Below are 19271 nucleotides of genomic sequence, written 5' to 3'. Positions count from 1 at the left end.
CCGCTCAGCTCAACCTGTCAAAACGATTCACAAAATGCTGTAATATCCACGATGCACCCTCACTGCACTGTCCCATCCGCCCCTTTTACAAATAGGAAGACCCAAAGATAAAAATAAACCAAGGCCAGACGCGGTGGTTCACGCCTGTAATCCCAATACTTTGGGAGGCCGAGGAGGGCGGATCACCTGAGGTCGGGAGTTCGAGACCAGCCTGGCCAACATGGTGAAGCTCTGTCTCTACTAAAAATACAAAAAATTAGCTGGGCGTGGTGAAGGGCGCCTGTAATCCGAGCTATTCGGGAGGCTGAAGCAGGAGAATCGCTTGAACCCAGGAGGCGGATGTTGCAGTGAGCCGAGATCATGCCATTGCACTCCAGCCTGGGCGACAGAGTGAGACTCCTTCTCAAAAAAATAGAAAAAAGAAACCCAAAAAAGGGGGGGAGAGCGAGGAAGAAAAGAAAAAAAAATGGGAAGGCCTGGGCCGTGATTTGCCAGGGCCACGGCTTGGCCACCAAAGCGCTCCAGGACGACTCTGCAGAGCGCGGGCACCGTGGCTCAGGCGCGCTCCCCGGGGGCGGAGCGAGCGGGAGGGGTCACGTGACGCCCGGCCCGGAAGCGCTCGCGCCGGAGACCCCGGGTGACGGGCCCGGCGCCGCTAACTGGACGGAACCCCAGCGTCCGCCGACATGGCCTGGACCAAGTACCAGCTGTTCCTGGCCGGGCTCATGCTCGTTACCGGCTCCATCAACACGCTCTCGGCAAAGTGAGTCTGGGCCCTGCCGGGCGTGCGGGCCCTGCCGGGCGTGCGGGCCCTGGCGACCCCCGCTCTCGTTCTACGCCTTCCCCCTTCTTGGCCCTGCCCTCCCGGCTTCTCCTGCTTTCCCACTTGCTCCGGTCAGTTCGCGTGCTTTATGACCACCCAAGGGATGCGAGGCCCGGGGAAATGCGGAGCGGGGCTGCGCCCCGGGCGGGGGGATCCGAGCCCCGGCTTTGATTTGCTGTACAGCCTCCGCCCCTGTTTCCACATCTTTTAACAGGAGGGTTGGCCGATTCCTTTCCGCGGCCCTTCCAGTGCTGGCGTCCAAGCCTGAGCACCTCCCTCCACGAGCTGGGAGAGACCCCAGGACTTGTGCACATGAGCCGCAGTAGTGGCTGTGCAGGCCGAGTGACCCAGTGAGCGTGGAGGCCTCAAGCGGCAGACAGGGAGGTGCCCCACGGCCCCTCAAGGATGAGGGGTTAGAGCTGCGTCTTGAAGCTTAGGTGGGATTTCGGAATGTGTCTGAGACTTTAAGGCAAGGAAAGTCTACGGAAAGGCCAGATCAAAGTCGATTGTAACCAGCATCAAATGCCCAGGTTAGATTTTCTCCCATAATCAGAAAAGTGCTTTTGAGCTGGGGAATGACGTGTTGAAAGTGATATGATTGACTCAATGACATGAAGAGTCGTTTGGTGCAGGAAAAACCACTCCAAGGCTGCTGCATAGCAGATGAGGGGAACTAGGAGGTGGCAGTGAGAAGAGAAAGGAAGGGACAACTGGTGGCAGAGACCAGGTGCCGAATGGCCACAGGCCTGACCCACATGAGCAAGAAACAAGGATCACTCCAGGGTTTCTGCCTGGGAGAAGAGAAGTGCCATTAACTCAGACAGAGAGGGCAAGTGGCCAGTTCAGCTCTGATGTATGGGGGTGAGACAGGGGGGACAGTTCCCAGGAGGTTAGGGACTAAGGACCCAGGGCAGTCATGAGGCTGAGGGACAGGGCCTAGCCTCGCCTCTGTTGTGGGCAGGATGGCATTTCTTTGTCTCTCTCTGTCTCCATCTCAGGGCAGGGCCTTCCTGCCCCTCCTTTTCTTGTTTCCCAGGCTGGAGTGCAATGGCACGATCTCGGCTTACTGCAACCTCCACCTCCTGGGTTCAAGCGATTCTCCTGCCTCAGCCTCCTGAGTAGCTGAGATTACAGGCATGCGCCACCACGTCCGGCTAATTTTTGTATTTTTAGTAGAGATGGGGTTTCTCCATGTTGGTCAGGCTGGGCTTGAACTCCCAACCTCAGGTGATTCGCCGCCTCGGTCTCCCAGAGTGCTGGGATTACAGGTGTGAGCCACAGTGCCCGGCCCCTGCCCCTCCTTTTCACCATAAGAGCTGCAGTGCCCAGTGGCCTTTGTCTGAAATAATACCAAATTACATGGAGAACAGTGAACAGTGGCCCTCTCCAAGTTAGACCTCATGTCCATCTGGGCCCTGTCAGGCTCCAGAGCGAGGTGGGATTGGTGTGGTGTGGAAAAGCTCTCATCAGGAGCTTTTCCACTCTGAAGGTGGTGTTCCAGGTCCCCTGGGTTTTCTATCTTGCTTCACACTTTGAGAAACTGTGAGCCTTTTAAAGGGAAATGGCCATTTCTTATTCATTTTTGAGGCATTTATACCTAGCAAACTCCATCAGTGGTATGAAAACTGCCTCATCAGGCATGTATAAGGTACCTACGGTGTGTGAAGGAAGGAGACAGAAGTGACCAAAAGGCGATCCCTGCCTTTGAGATGCCTGGAATCTGAGGTGGAGGAGACAGACGTGTACGCACAGGGCAGTCACAGTGTTCTCCCTTCCCCAAACGGTGGGCACAGTCAGTGGAGTCCTGGGTGAGCCCCACCTGTTCCTCTGGTTCACCTCTGGCCAACTGTGCCTTGTGGAGAACTGCTAGCTTCCCGGGCCTTGCATCCTCCTGAGGATCACTTCTCATGCTGAATCCTTAGCTGTTCAGAGGCCCCAGCCTGAGGGCTCCCATCTCAGGATCTGAACGCAGCAAAGCAAGTCTTCTGTTCTGTCATGCCAGCCAGGGCCTCTGTCAAGTGCTTAGAGAGCGGATTTAAGTCCACCAGGGCTGCTGCCCACAAGGAGAATCCAGATTGCCAGTTACTGCTGGGGTAGACTGTGCTAACTCACCTCCTTCCTTAGAAAACTCCAAACCAGTCAGGTAGGAAGCTTAGAGATCCTCAATCCCAGAAGGCGTCACCTTTAAAGGCTGCCTGAGAGTCAGGAAAGAGGCTCCCAGGTGACAGACCCAACTTTTGGTCCTGTCCCCTGCCTGACAGCTGGTGTGGGGCCTCTCAGGATCCTCCCACCCCAAGACGGGCCCCCAAATTGGACCCTAAACAGTGTTCTAAGGTCAAACCACAAGAAGGGATACTCTTAGGGAGAAAGAACATGTGGGAGCAGCTGCATGCACCCCGATGTGAAGTATGGATTTGAAATCACATTTCTGGCCCGGCATGGTGGCTTACGCCTGTCATCCCAGCACTTTGGGAGGCAGAAGCGGATGGATCACTTGAGGTCAGGAGTTTGAGACCAGCCTGACCAATATGGTGAAACTGCATCTCTACTAAAAACACAAAAATTAGCCGGGTGTGGTAGTGTGCACCTGTAGTCCCAGCTACTCGGGAGGCTGAGACAGGAGAATTGCTTGAACCCGGGAGGCGGAGGTTGCAATGAGCCAAGATTGCACCACTGCCCTCCAACCTGGGTGACAAAGAGTGAGACTCGGTCTCAAAAAAAAAAAATAAAAGGAAATCACATTTTTGACCCACGATTTCCAGCAGGCACAGACAGACAAGCATGTGCTGACAACTAGCAGAAGCATCTCATGCATAAAGAGCACCTCTCATGCCCCAGGCCCTGCTCTACCCTTTCATGTGTGAACTCAGGGAATTCTCATAACCACCCTATCAGGCAAAGATGGGGGCTGATATCCCTGTATAAGGAAACTGAGGTAGGAAATTATTTGCCCAAGTTCAACTTAGCTACTAAGTGGCAGAGTTTATAGTTGAGCCAGCATGGTCTGGCTCTAGCATCCATGCTCTTAACCACCACTGGAGGGTGTGGCTGGGGACTTCTCCAGTCATTTTAGGGTCATTTAGAGTTGTTAAAAGCATAGAAATCATCCAGTCTAATCCCCACAATTTGCAAAGGAGGCCTCAGGAGAAGTTTCTTTCTGTGATTCAACTGTTTGGTGTCTGAATGAAGGCTGGAACCCAGGCCTCAGGACTTTAAGTCCTGTTCTTTTATGACTGTGATACCCTAAAGTCCCTCCTTCCTGGGGGTTTCCTCTCACAGCTCCCCAGGCCAGGACAGACAAGCCTGTGCTTGTGGAAGTTGTAAACCTGTAAGTGGCATCTGCCCTCCCAGCCTTTGATGTGCCCTCTCTCCAGGACTGGGCGGCAAGCCTCTCAGCCAGCCCAGAGACACTGCTGACAGGGTCCTCCCGCTGTCCTCTCGCTGGAGTCCAGGCCACTCGAGGTTCAGACTGACAGCCTATGGTTGTCTCTGGCAGTTTCTTGGCCTGTGACAAGAGTGATGTTTCCCTTCCCAGGTTCTTGGGAGGATGACAGGCAGTGGATGAGGAAGCACATCTGAGCACGTGCTACCTGCTGTGCTGGGGCCGCAGATCAGCTTTCCTCTCTGCAGGCTCAGCAGGCTTTGGGAGACTGCCACCAGCCATGCTGGCCCTGTGGCCCCATCCCTGGGTCCTGGCAGGCGGCCCCTCCCTGTGAAGTGGCTTCTTCTTTCCCTGGCTGTTTTCTCAAAACCTCCTCACTAGCATCTTCTGTCGATCATCTTCTTTAGGCCAAGCCATTTCTGTCTGCCTGAGCCAGTGCCCCATCCGCAAGTACTCATGTCAGAACCCCAGTCTCCTGAATCCAACTGAGGTTCTACATATGAAGAGCCGGGGTCAACTGGGCACTGTGGCTCCAGCCTGTAATCCCAGCATTTTGGGAGGCTGAGGTGGGATGATCATTTGAGCCCAGGAGTTCCAGATCAGCCTGGACAACATAGGGAGACCTCGTTCTCTACAAATAATAATAGTAAATAATTAATTAATAGAGCCAGGGTCAAGTAGATGCTCACTAAGTAAGTCTCAGCTCCCCTCCTAAGTTCTGCAGGCTGTAGGGCCCTCCCAGCCAGGCAGAGATATGAGCCTGACTTCCTTTCATGCCCAGGCCAGGGACCCTGCCAAGAAAGTGGCAGGAAGCCTGGAAACCACTAGGCCTCTACTAGAGAAGAGCTGTTCGCTCTTCTTCTGTGTCCTTTCTGTGCCAGCTCCAATGTTTGCCCTTGGCAGCTGCCCCCACCACCCTTGGGTTCCATGAACTGGCGTGGGATAATTGCTTCAAAGGGGTTGTTGGGCCAGCTTGTGGAAGCCTTAACTCAGGAGGACAGTGTAGTAGAGTGGGAAGTTCATGAGGCTTGGGAGCTGGGGAATAGATGAGCCACTGGACCTCTCTGAGCCTCAGTTTTCTCATCTGTAAAATGGACTTGGTGATCCCTGCCATACCTTCTTCCTGGACACTGAAGATCTACTGAGGAAGGTTTCTTTTTTTTTTTTTTTTTTTTTTTTTGAGACAGAGTCTGGCTCTGTCACCCCAGGCTGGAGTGCAGTGGTGTGATCTCAGCTCACTGCAAGCTCCGCCTCCTGGGTGCCCGCATTCTCATGCCTCAGCCTCCTGAGTAATTGGGACTACAGGTGCCTGCCATCATGCCCGGATAATTTTTTTGTATTTTTTTAGTAGAGACAGGGTTTCATTGTGTTAGCCAGGATGGTCTCTATCTCCTGACCTCGCCTATCTCAGCCTCCCAAAGTGCTGGGATTACAGGCGTGAGCCACTGCGCCCAGCCTTTTTTTTTTTTTTTTTTTTTTTAAAGACACAGTCTCTCTCTGTTGCCCAGGCTAGAGTGCAATGGTGCCATCTCGGCTCACTGCAGCCTTGAGCCATCCTTCCACCTCAGCCTCCCAAGTAGATGGGACCACAGACACCCGCCACCATGCCCACCTAATTTTTGTATTTTTTGTAGAGACAGCGTCTTGCCATGTTTCCTAGGCTGGTCTCAAACTCCTGGGCTCAAGCAATCCACCTGTCTCAGCCTCCCAAAGTGTTGGGATTACAGGCATGCACCACCACACCCAGCTTAAGGAAAGTTTTCTAGTCCATAGAGATGAGAGGGCTCACCATTGTCACCTCAGGAGCCAGGGCCACCTGCTGTGGCACCCCAGAGAGTGGAGAAGCCGTGGCCCTTCTGTAGGTCACAGGCAGGAGAAAGAAGGGGACTTACTGGGCTTGACAAGCTGGGGACACAAAAGGAAGTGGCAGAGATTCGGGAATGGCCACAGCTAATCTGCCCAAGCCAGCCCCATCGCCACTTCCTCAGTCTATTTTCGCCACCACCGCTCACGTGGACGTGCACACCTCCCAGAATGCTGAGCTTTGAGTTTGGGCCTGGCCATGCTAGGGAGTGACTCACCACCCAGCACGGAAAGCCCACTCCCCAGCCTGCCCGCCAAAAGGAGTGGCCTCAGCTTGTCCCCGCTAGGGCCCTTCGGGCCTCCTGCCCTGGAAGTCATCTCCCCTAGAATACAGTGTCTGCGGAGAAGACAGGCCCACCTGCTGGGCTGCCCCTCTCCTCCCACCAGCTAGGGGAGCAGGAACTCAGAGGAGAGCTTCAGAGAGTCAGGGAGGGGGCGCATGACTGCCTGCTGAGCTTCCAGTGTACTGGCCCTGTCTCAACATCTGAGGAGCCGCGAGCCCCTCGAGCCCTCTCTGGCCCCTGGGTTCCTGTTTGTCAAATAAGGAGTTTCGTTCAGCTGATGGCTGAGTTTCTTCTGTTTCAGCATTGTGGCTTTGTGAACTGCAGGGACAACAGCCTGAGGTCCTTCCAGCCACCTCTGCCTCAGCCAGCAGGACAGGTTCCAGACGTTTTTCCAGTAGCTTTCAGGCTGAAGCGGAGCTGGGGCCATGTTGACCCCAACATGGGGGAGATGGCTTCTGCTCAGTGAAGGGAAAGGAGAAGGGGCAGAAAATGAGTTTTGCTGAATACCTGCCATGTGCCAGGTCATGTATATATCCTTATATCATGTATTGCTTCTGACAGTTTGTCAGTGTTGGTATGATTACCCTGTAACTTGTCCAACCTGTGGGACTCAAAACTCTGGGTTTTCTCTGTATTCTGCCTTTTCTGAGTATAAATTCAAGCAAGGTTTGACCCTGGATCTGCCTTAAGCCTCAGAGTCCCCATCTAAAATGAGGATCCTTGTTGTAAGGCTTAACGGGACAGCCCGCATGAAGTATCCTATGAATTGTGCATTTAAGGAAACATGGGCTGAGTGCAGTGGCTCACACCTGTAATCCCAGCACTTCGGGAGGCTGAGGCAAGTCAATCTCTTGAGGCCAGGAGTTCGAGACCAGCCTGGGCAGCATAAACAAGGCCCCATCTTTACAAAAAATACAAAAATTAGCCGGGCATGGTGGCCCATGCCTATAGTCCCAGCTACTCAGGAGGCTGAGGTGAGAGGATCACCTGAGCCTTGGGAGGCTGAGGCTGTAGTGAGCCATGATTGTGCCACTGCACTCCAGCCTGGGCGACAGAGTAATGCCCTGTCTGAAAAAACAAAACAAAAAGACAAACGTTGTTGGCCGGACGCAGAGGCTTATACCTGTAATCCCATCACTTTGGGAGATCGATACGGGTGGATCACTTGAGGTCAGGAGTTCGAGACCATCCTGGCCAACATGGTGAAACTCTGTCTCTACAAAAAATATAAAAATTAGCTGGGCATGTTGGTGGGTGCCCGTAATCCCAGCTACTTGGGAGGCTAAGGCAGGAGAATCACTTGAACCTAGAAAGCAGAGGTTGCAGTGAGCCAAGATCGCGCCGCTACACTCCAGCCTGGGTGACAGAGGGAGGCTCCGTTTCAAAAAAAAACAAGAACAAAAACAAAAGACAACAAACAACAAACGTTGTGAAGAACTGACAGCAAAGTGCTGCCCACCTTAGGGGTCACTGCTGTCATCCCCAGGCAAACTGGGGCTGGATTTTTGTTCTAGCCTGTGAGGCTGGGGTCTTTCTGATTCTGCGCCAGGAGTCGAAACCTGTCTCCAATCCAGGATGAGAAGCCTGGCTTTCTGCCCCAAGGTACCTGCAGGCCTGAGCATCTCAGGCTGGGCAAGGCAGCCCATGCTGCTGACACCCAATCCCTTGGGCTGTCAGCCTACCCCAGGCCCTCAGATACAAAGAGATTCCGTTTCCCCAGCCGGGAGCACTGCCAGCCAGGCCTGTCTAGGCAGACCTACCCGTGGATAAAGCGAAGACAACCCCTGTGGGAGGTGGGGAGCTCAGCACCAGCCCTACAGTCAGCTCCCCAAGAAGCGCCCCAACCTTGGGGAAGGACAGGCCCCGAGGGGTTTCCCCTATGGACCAACTTGTTCTACCAGCAGGGGGCCCTCAGACTCAGGTGGGAAGTAGGACTCATGGAAACATGGCCTCAGCTTCCATACCTGCCCCCTACAGACAAAAATTATAATAAAATAAATAATAATCCTTGCCTGAAGCTTCTGGTCGACCTTCATGGACCTGGCAATAGCTCCCTTGTCCCTCCTAGAGGAGACTTGGCTCCTGGCCTGGGGATTCCCATCTCTCTGACTTCACTTGCTCTGGGCAGTTGTCTCTGTGCTCTTGGTAAGGCTTGACCTCTTCTCTCTTCCTTGCTTTGCCTCTGTTTCACTCAGTTGCCTTATGCAGGCCTTCTCAGGGGGCTCTATCTGCAAAAGCAAGACTGGGTTTGAGAGCAGCCCTGCTGGGTCTGTGGCCCTTACCCACGTTCCATGTCCTGTCCTGGCCAGGGATCCAAGAGCCAACAGCATATCAGGCAGAAATTAGGCACCATGGGTGCAGTGGCTCATGCCTATAATCTCAGCAACTCAGAAGGCTGAGGCGGGTGGATTGCTTGAGCCCAGGAGTTCAAGACCAGCCTGGGCAACGTAGTGAGACCCTCTCTCTAAAAAAAAAAAGAGAAAGAAATGAGACTCCAGCCCATGAGGTCAGGTGTTTCCTGACCTGGGGTGGAGGCTTCCCCAGCTCCCAGACTCCCTGTTCCATAGCAGGCGCTTTCTTTGCCCCACTGGTACTGGGACTGGTTACAGCCTGGTCCCCAAGCCATGCCAGGCTCCAGGTTTCTCTCTGCCTTCTAAACAGTTCTGTCCGAACTTCTCCCTTCAACTCTCCTTTGCCCCTGCCATTCCCAAGAACCACAAGCAATCTTAACTACCCCTCTTTCTCCACATCTCCAGGAGCTGGTGGGGTCTCTCACTGTGGAATAGGTTTGCCATAGCCCTGTTTTCTTCCTCAAACTCAGAGGCATATAGAGAAGCCAAAGCTGGACAGGGACTTTGTCAAACCTAAACCCTAACTGCGGCACAACCAGTGGCACATGCTCTGGGCACTGCGGGGGAGGTACAGGAACCAGAGGACTCCCCCGCCCTTTGGGAGCTGAGGCTCGCTACAGAGATGAACCAATGGCAGTGCAGGGCTGTGCACTGCAATCTGACTGCCCTGGAAAGACATTTCAAGGAAAGGCATTTAATAAAAAGAAGTCCCGAGTCTTGCACTTTAGAGACATCCACTGCCTATGCAGGGTATGCTGCAGTGGGAGCAGGTCGGTGGCCCACAGGAAACGGCTCTGGGTCGGTGTTGACTTCAGTCAGCACATGATGTGACTGATGCATTTGGAGCTGTGTCAACGAACCCAGGGTGTCAACATGAGGGAGGGGCCACGCCTTGCTAGCCTCAGTCTGGGCCAGATCACATGCTCTTGGCTCTGAGCCTGGGTACACCAGAGTACTTCCAGAAGTCGGTGGCCAGGGGTGAAAGGTTAGGAGAGGCTGGAGCTGTTTAGCCAGGAGATGAGAAGATTCAGAAGAAGGTCAACAAGTCCACAGATACCTAAAGGGCTTTCAAATGAAAGATTAGACAAGACTCCACAGACCTAACCAAGCCCAGCAAAGATGAAATTCAAGACAGAGAATTTTCATGCACAGATGGCAGACAGTTCAGAGTGATTGGTGGTTAAGCTGCCCAAAGCACTATGCCGCAAAGGATTCTGGGCTTGTGTCTAGGCTCATCGGGGAAGTATGTCATAATCAGTCATCACCATCTGCCAGGTGCTGACTGGGAGGTCATGCCATGAGTGTGATGTCTTTGCCACTTGCTTGAAAGTCAGCATTAGAAAGATCTTCCAAACCATTCAGGCTCTTTGAAGGTGAGCAGGTGGTCTGTATTAAGTGGTCATTTCCCAGGGCCCAAATACTCCTGTAGACCAGAGGTTCTTGATATTTTTCATGCCATGGGACTCTTTGACAGTCTGGCACAGCCTGTGGACCTCTTCTTACAGTAATGTTTTAAGACGTGTAAATAAGACCAAGGATTGGGCCGGGCGCGGTGGCTCACGCCTGTAATCCCAGCATGTTGGGAGCAAGGAGGGCAGTTCACAAGGTCAGGAGATCGAGACCATCCTGGCTAACACGGTGAAACACCGTCTCTACTAAAAATACAAAAAAAAATTAGCCAGGCATGGTGGCGGGCACCTGTAGTCCCAGCTGCTTGGGAGGCTGAGGCAGGAGAAGGGCGTGAACCCAGGAGGCGGAGCTTGCAGTGAGCCGAGATCTTGCCACTGCACTCCAGCCTGGGCGACAGGGTGAGACTCCATTAAAAAAAAAAAAAAAAAGACCAACGATTACAAAAGAAGTCAATTAAATTGAAATACAGTTATCAAACACTTAAAAAAGCAAATTTGTGATACAGTAATATATATAGGTATGCTTTTTTTTTTTTTTTTTTTTTTTTGAGACAGGATCTTGCTCCAACACCCAGGCTGGAGTGTGGTGGTGCAATCTTGGCTCACTTCAGCCTCTGCCCCCCAGGTTCAAGTGAGTCTCATGCCTCAGCCTCCTGAGTAGCTGGGATTACAGGCTTGCACCACCACGCCTGGCTAATTTTTGTATTTTTAGTAGAGACAGGGTTTCACCATGTTGGCCAGGCTGGTCTCGAACTCCTGACGTCAAGTGATCCACCCACCTCGGCCTCCCAAAGTGCTGGGATTACAGGCGTGAGCCACTGCGCCCAGCTATATAGAAATGCTTTCTACTACATTAAGTTATAAGTGGGTCTGACTACTGTAATTTTCATGAGTGATGAGTGTAAATGATACCTCACGATATATACAATGACTATAATGTGAGCATGAGAGTATCTGTAATTTCTATGCATTACAGAGGCACAGACACAGTAACTTGAGGAAATGCCAAGTTAAAACTCCTTGAGGTGAAGACTGGCCCCTTTGAGAGGGAGCCGCACTCTGGGGCCGAATCACCCAGGTCTGAGCCTCTTGACATTGAGAGGTGTGAGCCTCTTCACTAGCACCAGGGCAGGATGCTTCCAGGGTCTGACCTTCCCTCTCTCTCCTACAGATGGGCGGACAATTTCATGGCCGAGGGCTGCGGAGGGAGCAAGGAGCACAGCTTCCAGCATCCCTTCCTCCAGGTATCTGGCCCTGACCCTCCTACTTCCTGTCTCCCGGGCCTCAGACCAGGCGCCACCCCCACCCATGAGGCCAGGCTGTTTCCTGACCTAGGAGTGGAGGCGTCTCCTGCTCCCAGAAGAGCCATCCACTTCTCTCTTTCCCTCCCCAGAGCAGAATCCAAGGTCTAGAAGAGGGCAAAGAGCACCATCCTCTGTGAAAGTCCTGGCAAGTGGTTATGTCCTCACCACATCCAAGTCAGTACACGTGGAAAACATCAACCCTAGTGACAAAAGTCGGCTCTCTATCCACTGGGAGCCCAGACCCCAATTGGGACAGGGCAGATACCATAAATGGAAGACACTATTTGTTGAACTGAGAATCAGGAGACTCAAATGTCAGCCCCAGCTCTACCAGCAACTTGCTTTGTGGCCTTAACATAAGTCTTTGAGCCTCTCTTGGGTCTAGGTTTCTCCACCTGCGATTTGACTAGGGGTTGGCGTAGATGGATGGTTTTCAGAAAGGGCTCTGCACAGCCTTAGGGTTCATCAGGATGTATGGGGGCTTTGGGGCAGACCTAGGAGGCTGTCTCTAGCCTCCATGGCAGCTCTGCATTTGTCTATTGTACATATTGGGGTTCTGGGTAAGCTCTTGTTTGACAGAAGTTTGCATTAAAAAAAATAGTTAAAGATGATCCCCAAGATCCCTTCCAGCTCTGAAGTCCTTGGGTTTTCATCCCTGCAGGCAGTGGGCATGTTCCTGGGAGAATTCTCCTGCCTGGCTGCCTTCTACCTCCTCCGGTGCAGAGCCACAGGGCAATCAGACTCCAGCGTAGACCCCCAACAGCCTTTCAACCCTCTTCTTTTCCTGCCCCCAGCGCTCTGTGACATGACAGGGACCAGCCTCATGTATGTGGGTGAGTAACCAGGCCAGGCTGAGAAGGGATCAGGGGAAGCTGTGGCTGAAGGCGCTGCTGGTGAAACAGCCCCATGCCACCCACCTCCACTTCATCCCACCATTCCCCCAGACTTCACACGCACAGGCACGCAGGCAGGACTGATCGAGCACTTACTATGACCTTGGCATGTCTCTATCACCAAAGACCCCTTAGTGACAGATGGCCTTCGCCTTGGGAAGCTAACTGTAATTTGTTTCTCCTTTCCTAGCTCTGAACATGACCAGTGCCTCCAGCTTCCAGATGCTGCGGGGTGCAGTGATCATATTCACTGGCCTGTTCTCAGTTGCCTTCCTGGGCAGGAGGCTTGTGCTGAGCCAGTGGCTGGGCATCCTAGCCACCATCGCAGGGCTGGTGGTCGTGGGCCTGGCTGACCTCCTGAGCAAGCACGACAGTCAGCACAAGCTCAGCGAAGTGATCACAGGTGCGGCCAGGGGTAGGGACACGGGGCTGCCCTATCCTGCCCTGTCCTCCTTGGGAGCCCAGCACAGACTCATACAAGCTCTGCCATGTGCCATATGCCAGGCCCTGGGTGAGGCGGGTAGCTCTGGAGGTGATGGATAGAATGTAGGGAAGACTGCAAAGGGATGTGGCTCCACCAAGGATGAGTGGCAGGCCGGGCAGGGCGAGGGGCTGGCTTGTCCTTTGATACAAATGCAGACATGCAAACTACTGGATTTGGGAGTGGAAAGGAACGGGTGCTTACCAAGTGCCCAGCCTGGTGCTGAGCACTGTGTGTTCATCATCACAGTGACTCCCACAGGCCCCAAAGGGATGCATCACAGCCCATTTTACAATGAAGTGACTGTCCTGGGTCACTTAGGGTCAGGATCAACCAAGAAATGTCTATCTCAAAACCTGTTGCTTCTTGAAAGACCTGCGTCATACCCCGTGGGGCAGCTCTTAGACACAGGCAGGCCTCTGGGACCTTAGCCTGGCGCTGCTGGCATGCCCCTCAGGGACCAGGGAACCAGGGACAGGCAGTGGTGACTGTGCCTGTGAACTATAGGGAGCCCTGCAGAGGTCAGGGGCTGGCATGTTCTGTCCCTGTGGCCATGCTCTCCTGGCCCCCAGCCCCAGTGCAGCCCTGTTCTCATCTGGGTCCCTCCTTCCCCACAGGGGACCTGTTGATCATCATGGCCCAGATCATCGTCGCCATCCAGATGGTGCTAGAGGAGAAGTTCGTCTACAAACACAATGTGCACCCACTGCGGGCAGTTGGCACTGAGGGTGTGTGTGGGCACAGGGGCCTGGAAGGAGTGGGGTAGAAGGGAGCATGGAGAGCTGAGCACAGGACAAGGTGCCAGGGTTCACTTGTAGGGGGTGAACTTCCTGCCCCCCCTTGCCTTCCAGATGTGTTTTGGCAAGTCTTCTGACACCTGCTGTGCCAGGAACTAGAGGAGACCAAGGACAGAGATGAATGAGCTGCAAGCCCTTCAGAGGAGGTGACCAGCAGGAAGAAAGGGCAGTCAGTGAATTTAAGTTTGGACCACTTGTGCTCAACTGATGTCTCATTGGCCATGCCTATCTGAGTCTCTCAGGACAAGGGAGGGTGGCATTCGAGCTGCAAATTTCAACAGGCAGTAGCAGGAGCAACTCCAAACAGAGCAAAGGCACGGGGGACTGGATGTGAATTTGAAAACCAGTGAGGAATAATTTTGAGTGTAGCCGGGTGCGGTGGCTCATGCCTGTAATCCTAGCACTTTGAGAGGCCAAAGCGGGTGGATCACTTGAGGTCAGGTGTTTGAAACCAGCCTGCCCAACATGGCAAAACCCCGTCTCTAAAAAAAATACAAAAATTAGCTGGGCGTGGTGGCGCATGCCTGTTGTCCCAGCTACTCAGGAGACTGAGACAGGAGAATCGCTTGAACTGGGGGAGCAGAAGCTGCAGCAAGCCGAGATTGCACCACTGCATTCCAGCCTCAGCAACAGAACGAGACTCCATCTCAAAAAATAATAATAATTTGAGCGCAGTATAGGTTTGATGTTGGGGAAATAATCAGGAATTAAGTAGGTCAGGGTCATGTCATTAGAGAACTTTACCATCAGGCAAGTAGATTTAGACTTTAAATGACAGGGAGGAATCTCTGAAAGTTTTTGAGCAGGGAAGTAACTATCAAAATTATGAGATTAGCAAGATAGAGCTGTGCTTTCAAAGAATGGCCTGGGGGCTAGTGCCTGTTGGGGAGCAGCTCTTGTCTGGCCCCCAGTGAGCTGAGGGACTTAGGCAGAATGTGAATCAGTATGTCACCGAGCATGCAGTCTATTTCCATTCATTTCTGTTTTCTAGCAAGACCTTAATGAGTGAAGCAGTGCATGGACTTACCTTCTGGCGCAAGCTCCTTGTCACAGACCAGTAACACACTGAACTAGAAAGCTGTGTTTTTCCAAACTTGTGAAAATAATGTAGTCAGTTGCAGCTCGCAGTTCTTTGTTTAAATGAATAGAATTTTTAAATATCAGAGCATTGTATACTGTAAGGGTAGTTGTTTTTATGAGTGTGTGTGTGTGTCCATGAACCTGTGCACACGTGTACTGGGTCACAATATAAAATGTATTTCTTACTCTTGATCCAGTCAAAAAAAACCCTGAGTAAAAGTGGAGAAGGGACAGCTAGAACCCATCTAATAGGCCACAAGCTCCTGATGAGAGACTGAGGGACATGAAAGGAGGGAGCCGGCATGAGGACCACTGGGAGGGAATGACCCGAGATCAGAGGAGGCCAAGTCGGTGGGCTGTGCTGGGGGTCTGGGGGAAGATGGAGAGTGTAACTGTCTCCTCTACTCCCCAGGCCTCTTTGGCTTTGTGATCCTCTCCCTGCTGCTGGTGCCCATGTACTACATCCCTGCCGGCTCCTTCAGTGGAAACCCTCGTGGGACACTAGAGGATGCATTGGATGCCTTCTGCCAGGTGGGCCGACAGCCACTCATTGCCGTGGCACTGCTGGGCAACATCAGCAGCATTGCCTTCTTCAACTTCGCAGGCATCAGCGTCACCAAGGAACTGAGTGCCACCACCCGCATGGTGCTGGACAGCTTGCGCACCGTTGTCATCTGGGCCCTGAGCCTGGCACTGGGCTGGGAGGCCTTCCATGCACTGCAGATCCTTGGCTTCCTCATACTCCTTATAGGCACTGCCCTCTACAATGGGCTACACCGTCCGCTGCTGGGCCGCCTGTCCAGGGGCCGGCCCCCGGCAGAGGAGAGCGAGCAGGAGAGACTGCTGGGTGGCAGCCGGACTCCCATCAATGATGCCAGCTGAGGTTCCCTGGAGGTTTCTACTGCCACCCGGGTGCTCCTTCACCCTGAGACTGAGGCCACACAGGCTGGTGGGCCCCAAATGCCCTGTCCCCAAGGCCTCACCCTGTCCGCTCCCTGCAGAACCCCCAGGGCAGCTGCTGCCACAGAAGATAACAACACCCAAGTCCTCTTTTTCTCACTACCACCTGCAGGGTGGTGTTACCCAGCCCCCACAAGCCTGAGTGCAGTGGCAGACCTCAGCTCTCTGGACCCCTCCTACAGCACTAGAGCTAAATCATGAAGTTGAATTGTAGGAATTTACCACCCTAGTGTATCTGAATCATAAACTAGATTATCATAGTTATCTAGTTTATGAGTCATAAGCTAGATTTGATTCTCCAAAGAAGAAAAGTCAGTGAGCAAATTTAAACCAGAACTAAGCATTAAGGTAAAAGGTGGGAATCTAAACTTTTTTTTTTTTTTGAGACAGAATCTCGCTCTGTCGCCCAGGCTGGAGTGCAGTGGCACGATCTCAGCTCACTACAACCTCTGCCTCCCAGGTTCAAATGATTCTCCTGCCTCAGCCTCCCGAGTAGCTGGGATTACAGGTGCATAACACCACACCTGGGTAATTTTTATAGAGATGGGGTTTCACCATGTTGGCCAGGCTGGTCTCAAACTCTTGACCTCAGGTGATCTGCCTGCCTCGGCCTCCCAAAGTGCTGGGATTACAGGCGTGAGCCACTGCGCCCAGCCATAACTAAGCATTATGTTTTCTAAAACTTCTAAGATCCTCCCTAAACCCTTCTGGAGGCCTGGGTTTTAGCCCAGACTCTGCCTCAAACTCACTGTAGCTCCCAGCACATTACCCAGTTGCTCTGGGCCTTGGTGTTATGCTCTGGGAAGTAGATGTTGATGCTGTGGCCTTAGTGCCTTCTGGCCCCAGCATTCCATGGGCCTGTGATCTTGACCAACCTGAGCAAACAGTAACAGCCCATCCACTGGAAATACCCCTCTGCCCACAGCACCACCCTTCTGTGCTGTTTTTTTTTTGTTGTTGTTGTTGTTCTTTTTTGTTTGTTTGTTTCTTCTTTTTGAGACAGAGTCTTGCTCTGTTGCCAGGCTGGAGTGCAGTGGTGTGATCTCAGCTCACTGCAACCTCCCCCTCCCAGGTTCAAGCAATTCCCCGGCCTCAGCCTCCTGAGTAGCTGGTACTACAGGCGTGTGCCACCACACCCGACTAATTTTTTGCATTCTTTAATAGAAACGGGGTTTTGCCATGTTGGCCAGGATGGTCTCGATCTCCTGACCTCATGATCCACCTGCCTCAGCCTCCCAAAGTGCTGGGATTACAGGCATGAGCCACCACGCCCAGCCTTTTTTTTTTTTTTTTTTTTAAGAGACAGGGTCTTGCTCTGTCACCCAGGCACAGCTTACTGCAGCCTTGAACTCCTGGGATCAATCAGTCCTCCTGCCTCAGCCTCCCAAGTAGCTAAGACTAACAGGTATGTACCACCATGCCTGGTTTATTGTTTTTTTTTTTTTTTGCAGAGGTGGGTCTCATTGTGTTGCCCAGGCTGATCTCAAACTCCTGGCCTCAAGCGATCCTCCCATCTCAGCCTCCCAAAGTGCTGGGATTACAGGCCTGAGCCACCACACCTGGGCAACAGAGTGAGACCTGTCCCTGTTTTCCTGCTCTTACTCTCACCTCCGAGGCCTCCTCTGCCTGGGAGAGATTACAGGGAAATTCCAGGCAGCCCTTGTCAATTGTTTTTATGAATTCTTCACCTGCTCCTTTAAAGACAAGGAAACTGAGGCCCAAAGTTCTAAGTTGTTTGGCAAATAAAGTCTCCTACCCTCAGCTCCTGCAGGACCTGGGGGACCCCCAGGTCCAGCAGCCACATGATTCTGTAGCAGACTGGGACCTAGAGCACATCTGGATCTCAGCCCCACCCCTGGTAACCTGCCTGCCTAGAGAACCCCCAAGATGACAGACTTCCCAGGATTCTGCCATTTAGAGTAATTCTGGTATCCTCGGCATTGCGTTAAGTTGCTTAACTTTCATTCTGTCTTACGATAGCCTTCAGAGGTGGGAACAGATGAAGAAACCATGCCCCAGAGAAGCTTAAGTGACTTCCTCTTTATGGAGCCAGTATTCCAACCTAGGTTTGCCTGATACCAGACCTGTGGCCCCACCTCCCATGCAGGTCTCTGTGGGGTCTTTGGGATGGATCTCCTAGGGCTGGGCTGGAAGCCTCATGTACTGTTGTCCTCTAGGTAACCACCCTGAAGAGAAGGGGTGGCATCAGGAACCACAGGGAACCGAGCAGCCTTTGGTCCAGTGCTGCTCCTTGGAACAGTTGAGTGTAGCCTCAAACCGTTCTCCTGGGCAGCTCGGTCATAAAACACCGAATGCCTGCCTCAAAATAGCCTCTGAGGGAAGGGAGCTGTTGACAAGTGAAGCCCTCAGGTTGTGTGGGATTCCAGCAGGTTATTACAGCTTGTGGGGGAAGGGAGGGTCCATTCCACCAGCTTTGAATCCCAGGGTCCCCTCAGCTTCACTGGGCCACAGTGTCTGTCCCAGGAAGAAGCAAATGGACAGTGAGGATGACGGAGAGACTACAGCTGCCTTGTCTAAAACCTGGGATCTTAAGAGTGTTATTTTGGCTTTGTTTTTTAAAAAAAGAAAAGGAAAATTGGCAATTGTATTAATCCATTCTCGCATTGCTATAAAGAAATACCTGAGACTGGGTAATTTAATTTATAAAGAAAAGAGGTTTAATTGGCTCACAGTTCTGCAAGCTATACAGGAAGCATAGTAGCATCTGCTTCTGGGGAGGCCTCAGGAAACTTACAATCATAGTGGAAAGGCAAAGGGGAAGCAGACACATCTTTTTTTAAACAACCAGATCTCACAAGAACACTCTTAAGAGGACAGTACCAAGTGGAATGCTGTTAAACCATTCATGAGAAATTCACCCCCATGATCCAGTCACCTCCCACAGGCCCCACCTCCAAGATTGGGAATTACATTTCAATATGAGATTTGGGTGGGGACACACATCCAAACTATATCAGCAGTATTGGACATTCTTCATGAGAGAGAAGGGGCACAAGAGGATGTCTGGAGCTAGCCTCTAGAATGTTGGTGTGGAAAATCTCTCCAATGTTTGAAAAGCATACCAGTTACCTAGTCTTCCATTCATTGTTCAAATGAAGAAACCCAAAAAGCAGAAGGGACTTCCTAAGGGTCACACAGTCAGTTAACAGGCAAAAGCCAGATATCCTGGTTCTCAGTCCTTGCCTGTCCCATTCTGCCACAGATACTGCAGCCAGAGGCCAGGCATGGTGGCTCACGCCTGTAATCCCAGCACTTTGGGAAGCCGAGGTGGGTGGTTCACCTGAGGTCAGAAGTTCAAGACCAGCCTGGCCAGCATGGCGAAACCCTGTCTCTACAAACATACAAAAATTAGCTGGGCATGGTGGCACAAGCCTGTAATCTCAGCTACTTGGGAGGCTGAGGCAGGAGAATCGCTTGAACCTGGGAGGCGGAGTTTGCAGTGAGCCAAGATCACGCCACTGCACTCCAGCCTGGGCAACAGTGAGACTCAGTCTCAAAAAAGAAAAAAAAGTTGAAGAATAAAGATATAAAGAAAAATGTTTTTGTGTACTTGCACAGTGTGTGTTTTAAGCTAAGTGTTACTACAAAACAGTCAAATTTTACAGTTCAAAAGCTTATAAAGT

General features: G+C 52.3%; 1 protein-coding gene across 2 annotated transcripts; it reads left to right on the top strand.

Moving 5' to 3' along the window:
* The first annotated feature begins 586 nt into the window (after positions 1–586).
* On the top strand, positions 587–18300 carry SLC35F6 (solute carrier family 35 member F6). Of its 2 annotated transcripts, XM_054476150.2 has the most exons (6): positions 587–763; positions 11284–11356; positions 12078–12249; positions 12500–12712; positions 13408–13518; positions 15080–18300. In XM_054476150.2, the coding sequence occupies exons 1-6, from the start codon at positions 687–689 to the stop codon at positions 15547–15549; spliced, it is 1116 nt and encodes a 371-aa protein (XP_054332125.1). In that variant the 5' UTR covers positions 587–686; the 3' UTR covers positions 15550–18300. The 2 variants fall into 2 exon arrangements, with proteins under 2 accessions (XP_054332125.1, XP_054332127.1); XM_054476152.2 differs by lacking the exon at positions 12078–12249 and having other exon boundaries at positions 604–763.
* The last annotated feature ends 971 nt before the right edge of the window (positions 18301–19271 follow it).

Source organism: Pongo pygmaeus, chromosome 12, assembly GCF_028885625.2.
Source record: "Pongo pygmaeus isolate AG05252 chromosome 12, NHGRI_mPonPyg2-v2.0_pri, whole genome shotgun sequence".
NCBI classification, from domain to species: domain Eukaryota; kingdom Metazoa; phylum Chordata; class Mammalia; order Primates; family Hominidae; genus Pongo; species Pongo pygmaeus.
The sequence above is the reverse complement of the archived record's forward strand: the minus strand, read 5'-3'. Positions and strand labels throughout refer to the sequence as shown.

What these genes read in the sequence shown, in the direction of transcription:
- SLC35F6 (XM_054476150.2), top strand. Translation starts at nt 687, where the DNA reads ATGGCCTGGACCAAGTACCAGCTGTTCCTGGCCGGGCTCATGCTCGTT. An exon ending in TCCAGCATCCCTTCCTCCAG is followed by an intron (nt 11,357 to 12,077) that starts GTATCTGGCCCT and finishes TCATCCCTGCAG; the next exon opens with GCAGTGGGCATGTTCCTGGG. An exon ending in GCGGGCAGTTGGCACTGAGG is followed by an intron (nt 13,519 to 15,079) that starts GTGTGTGTGGGC and finishes TCTACTCCCCAG; the next exon opens with GCCTCTTTGGCTTTGTGATC.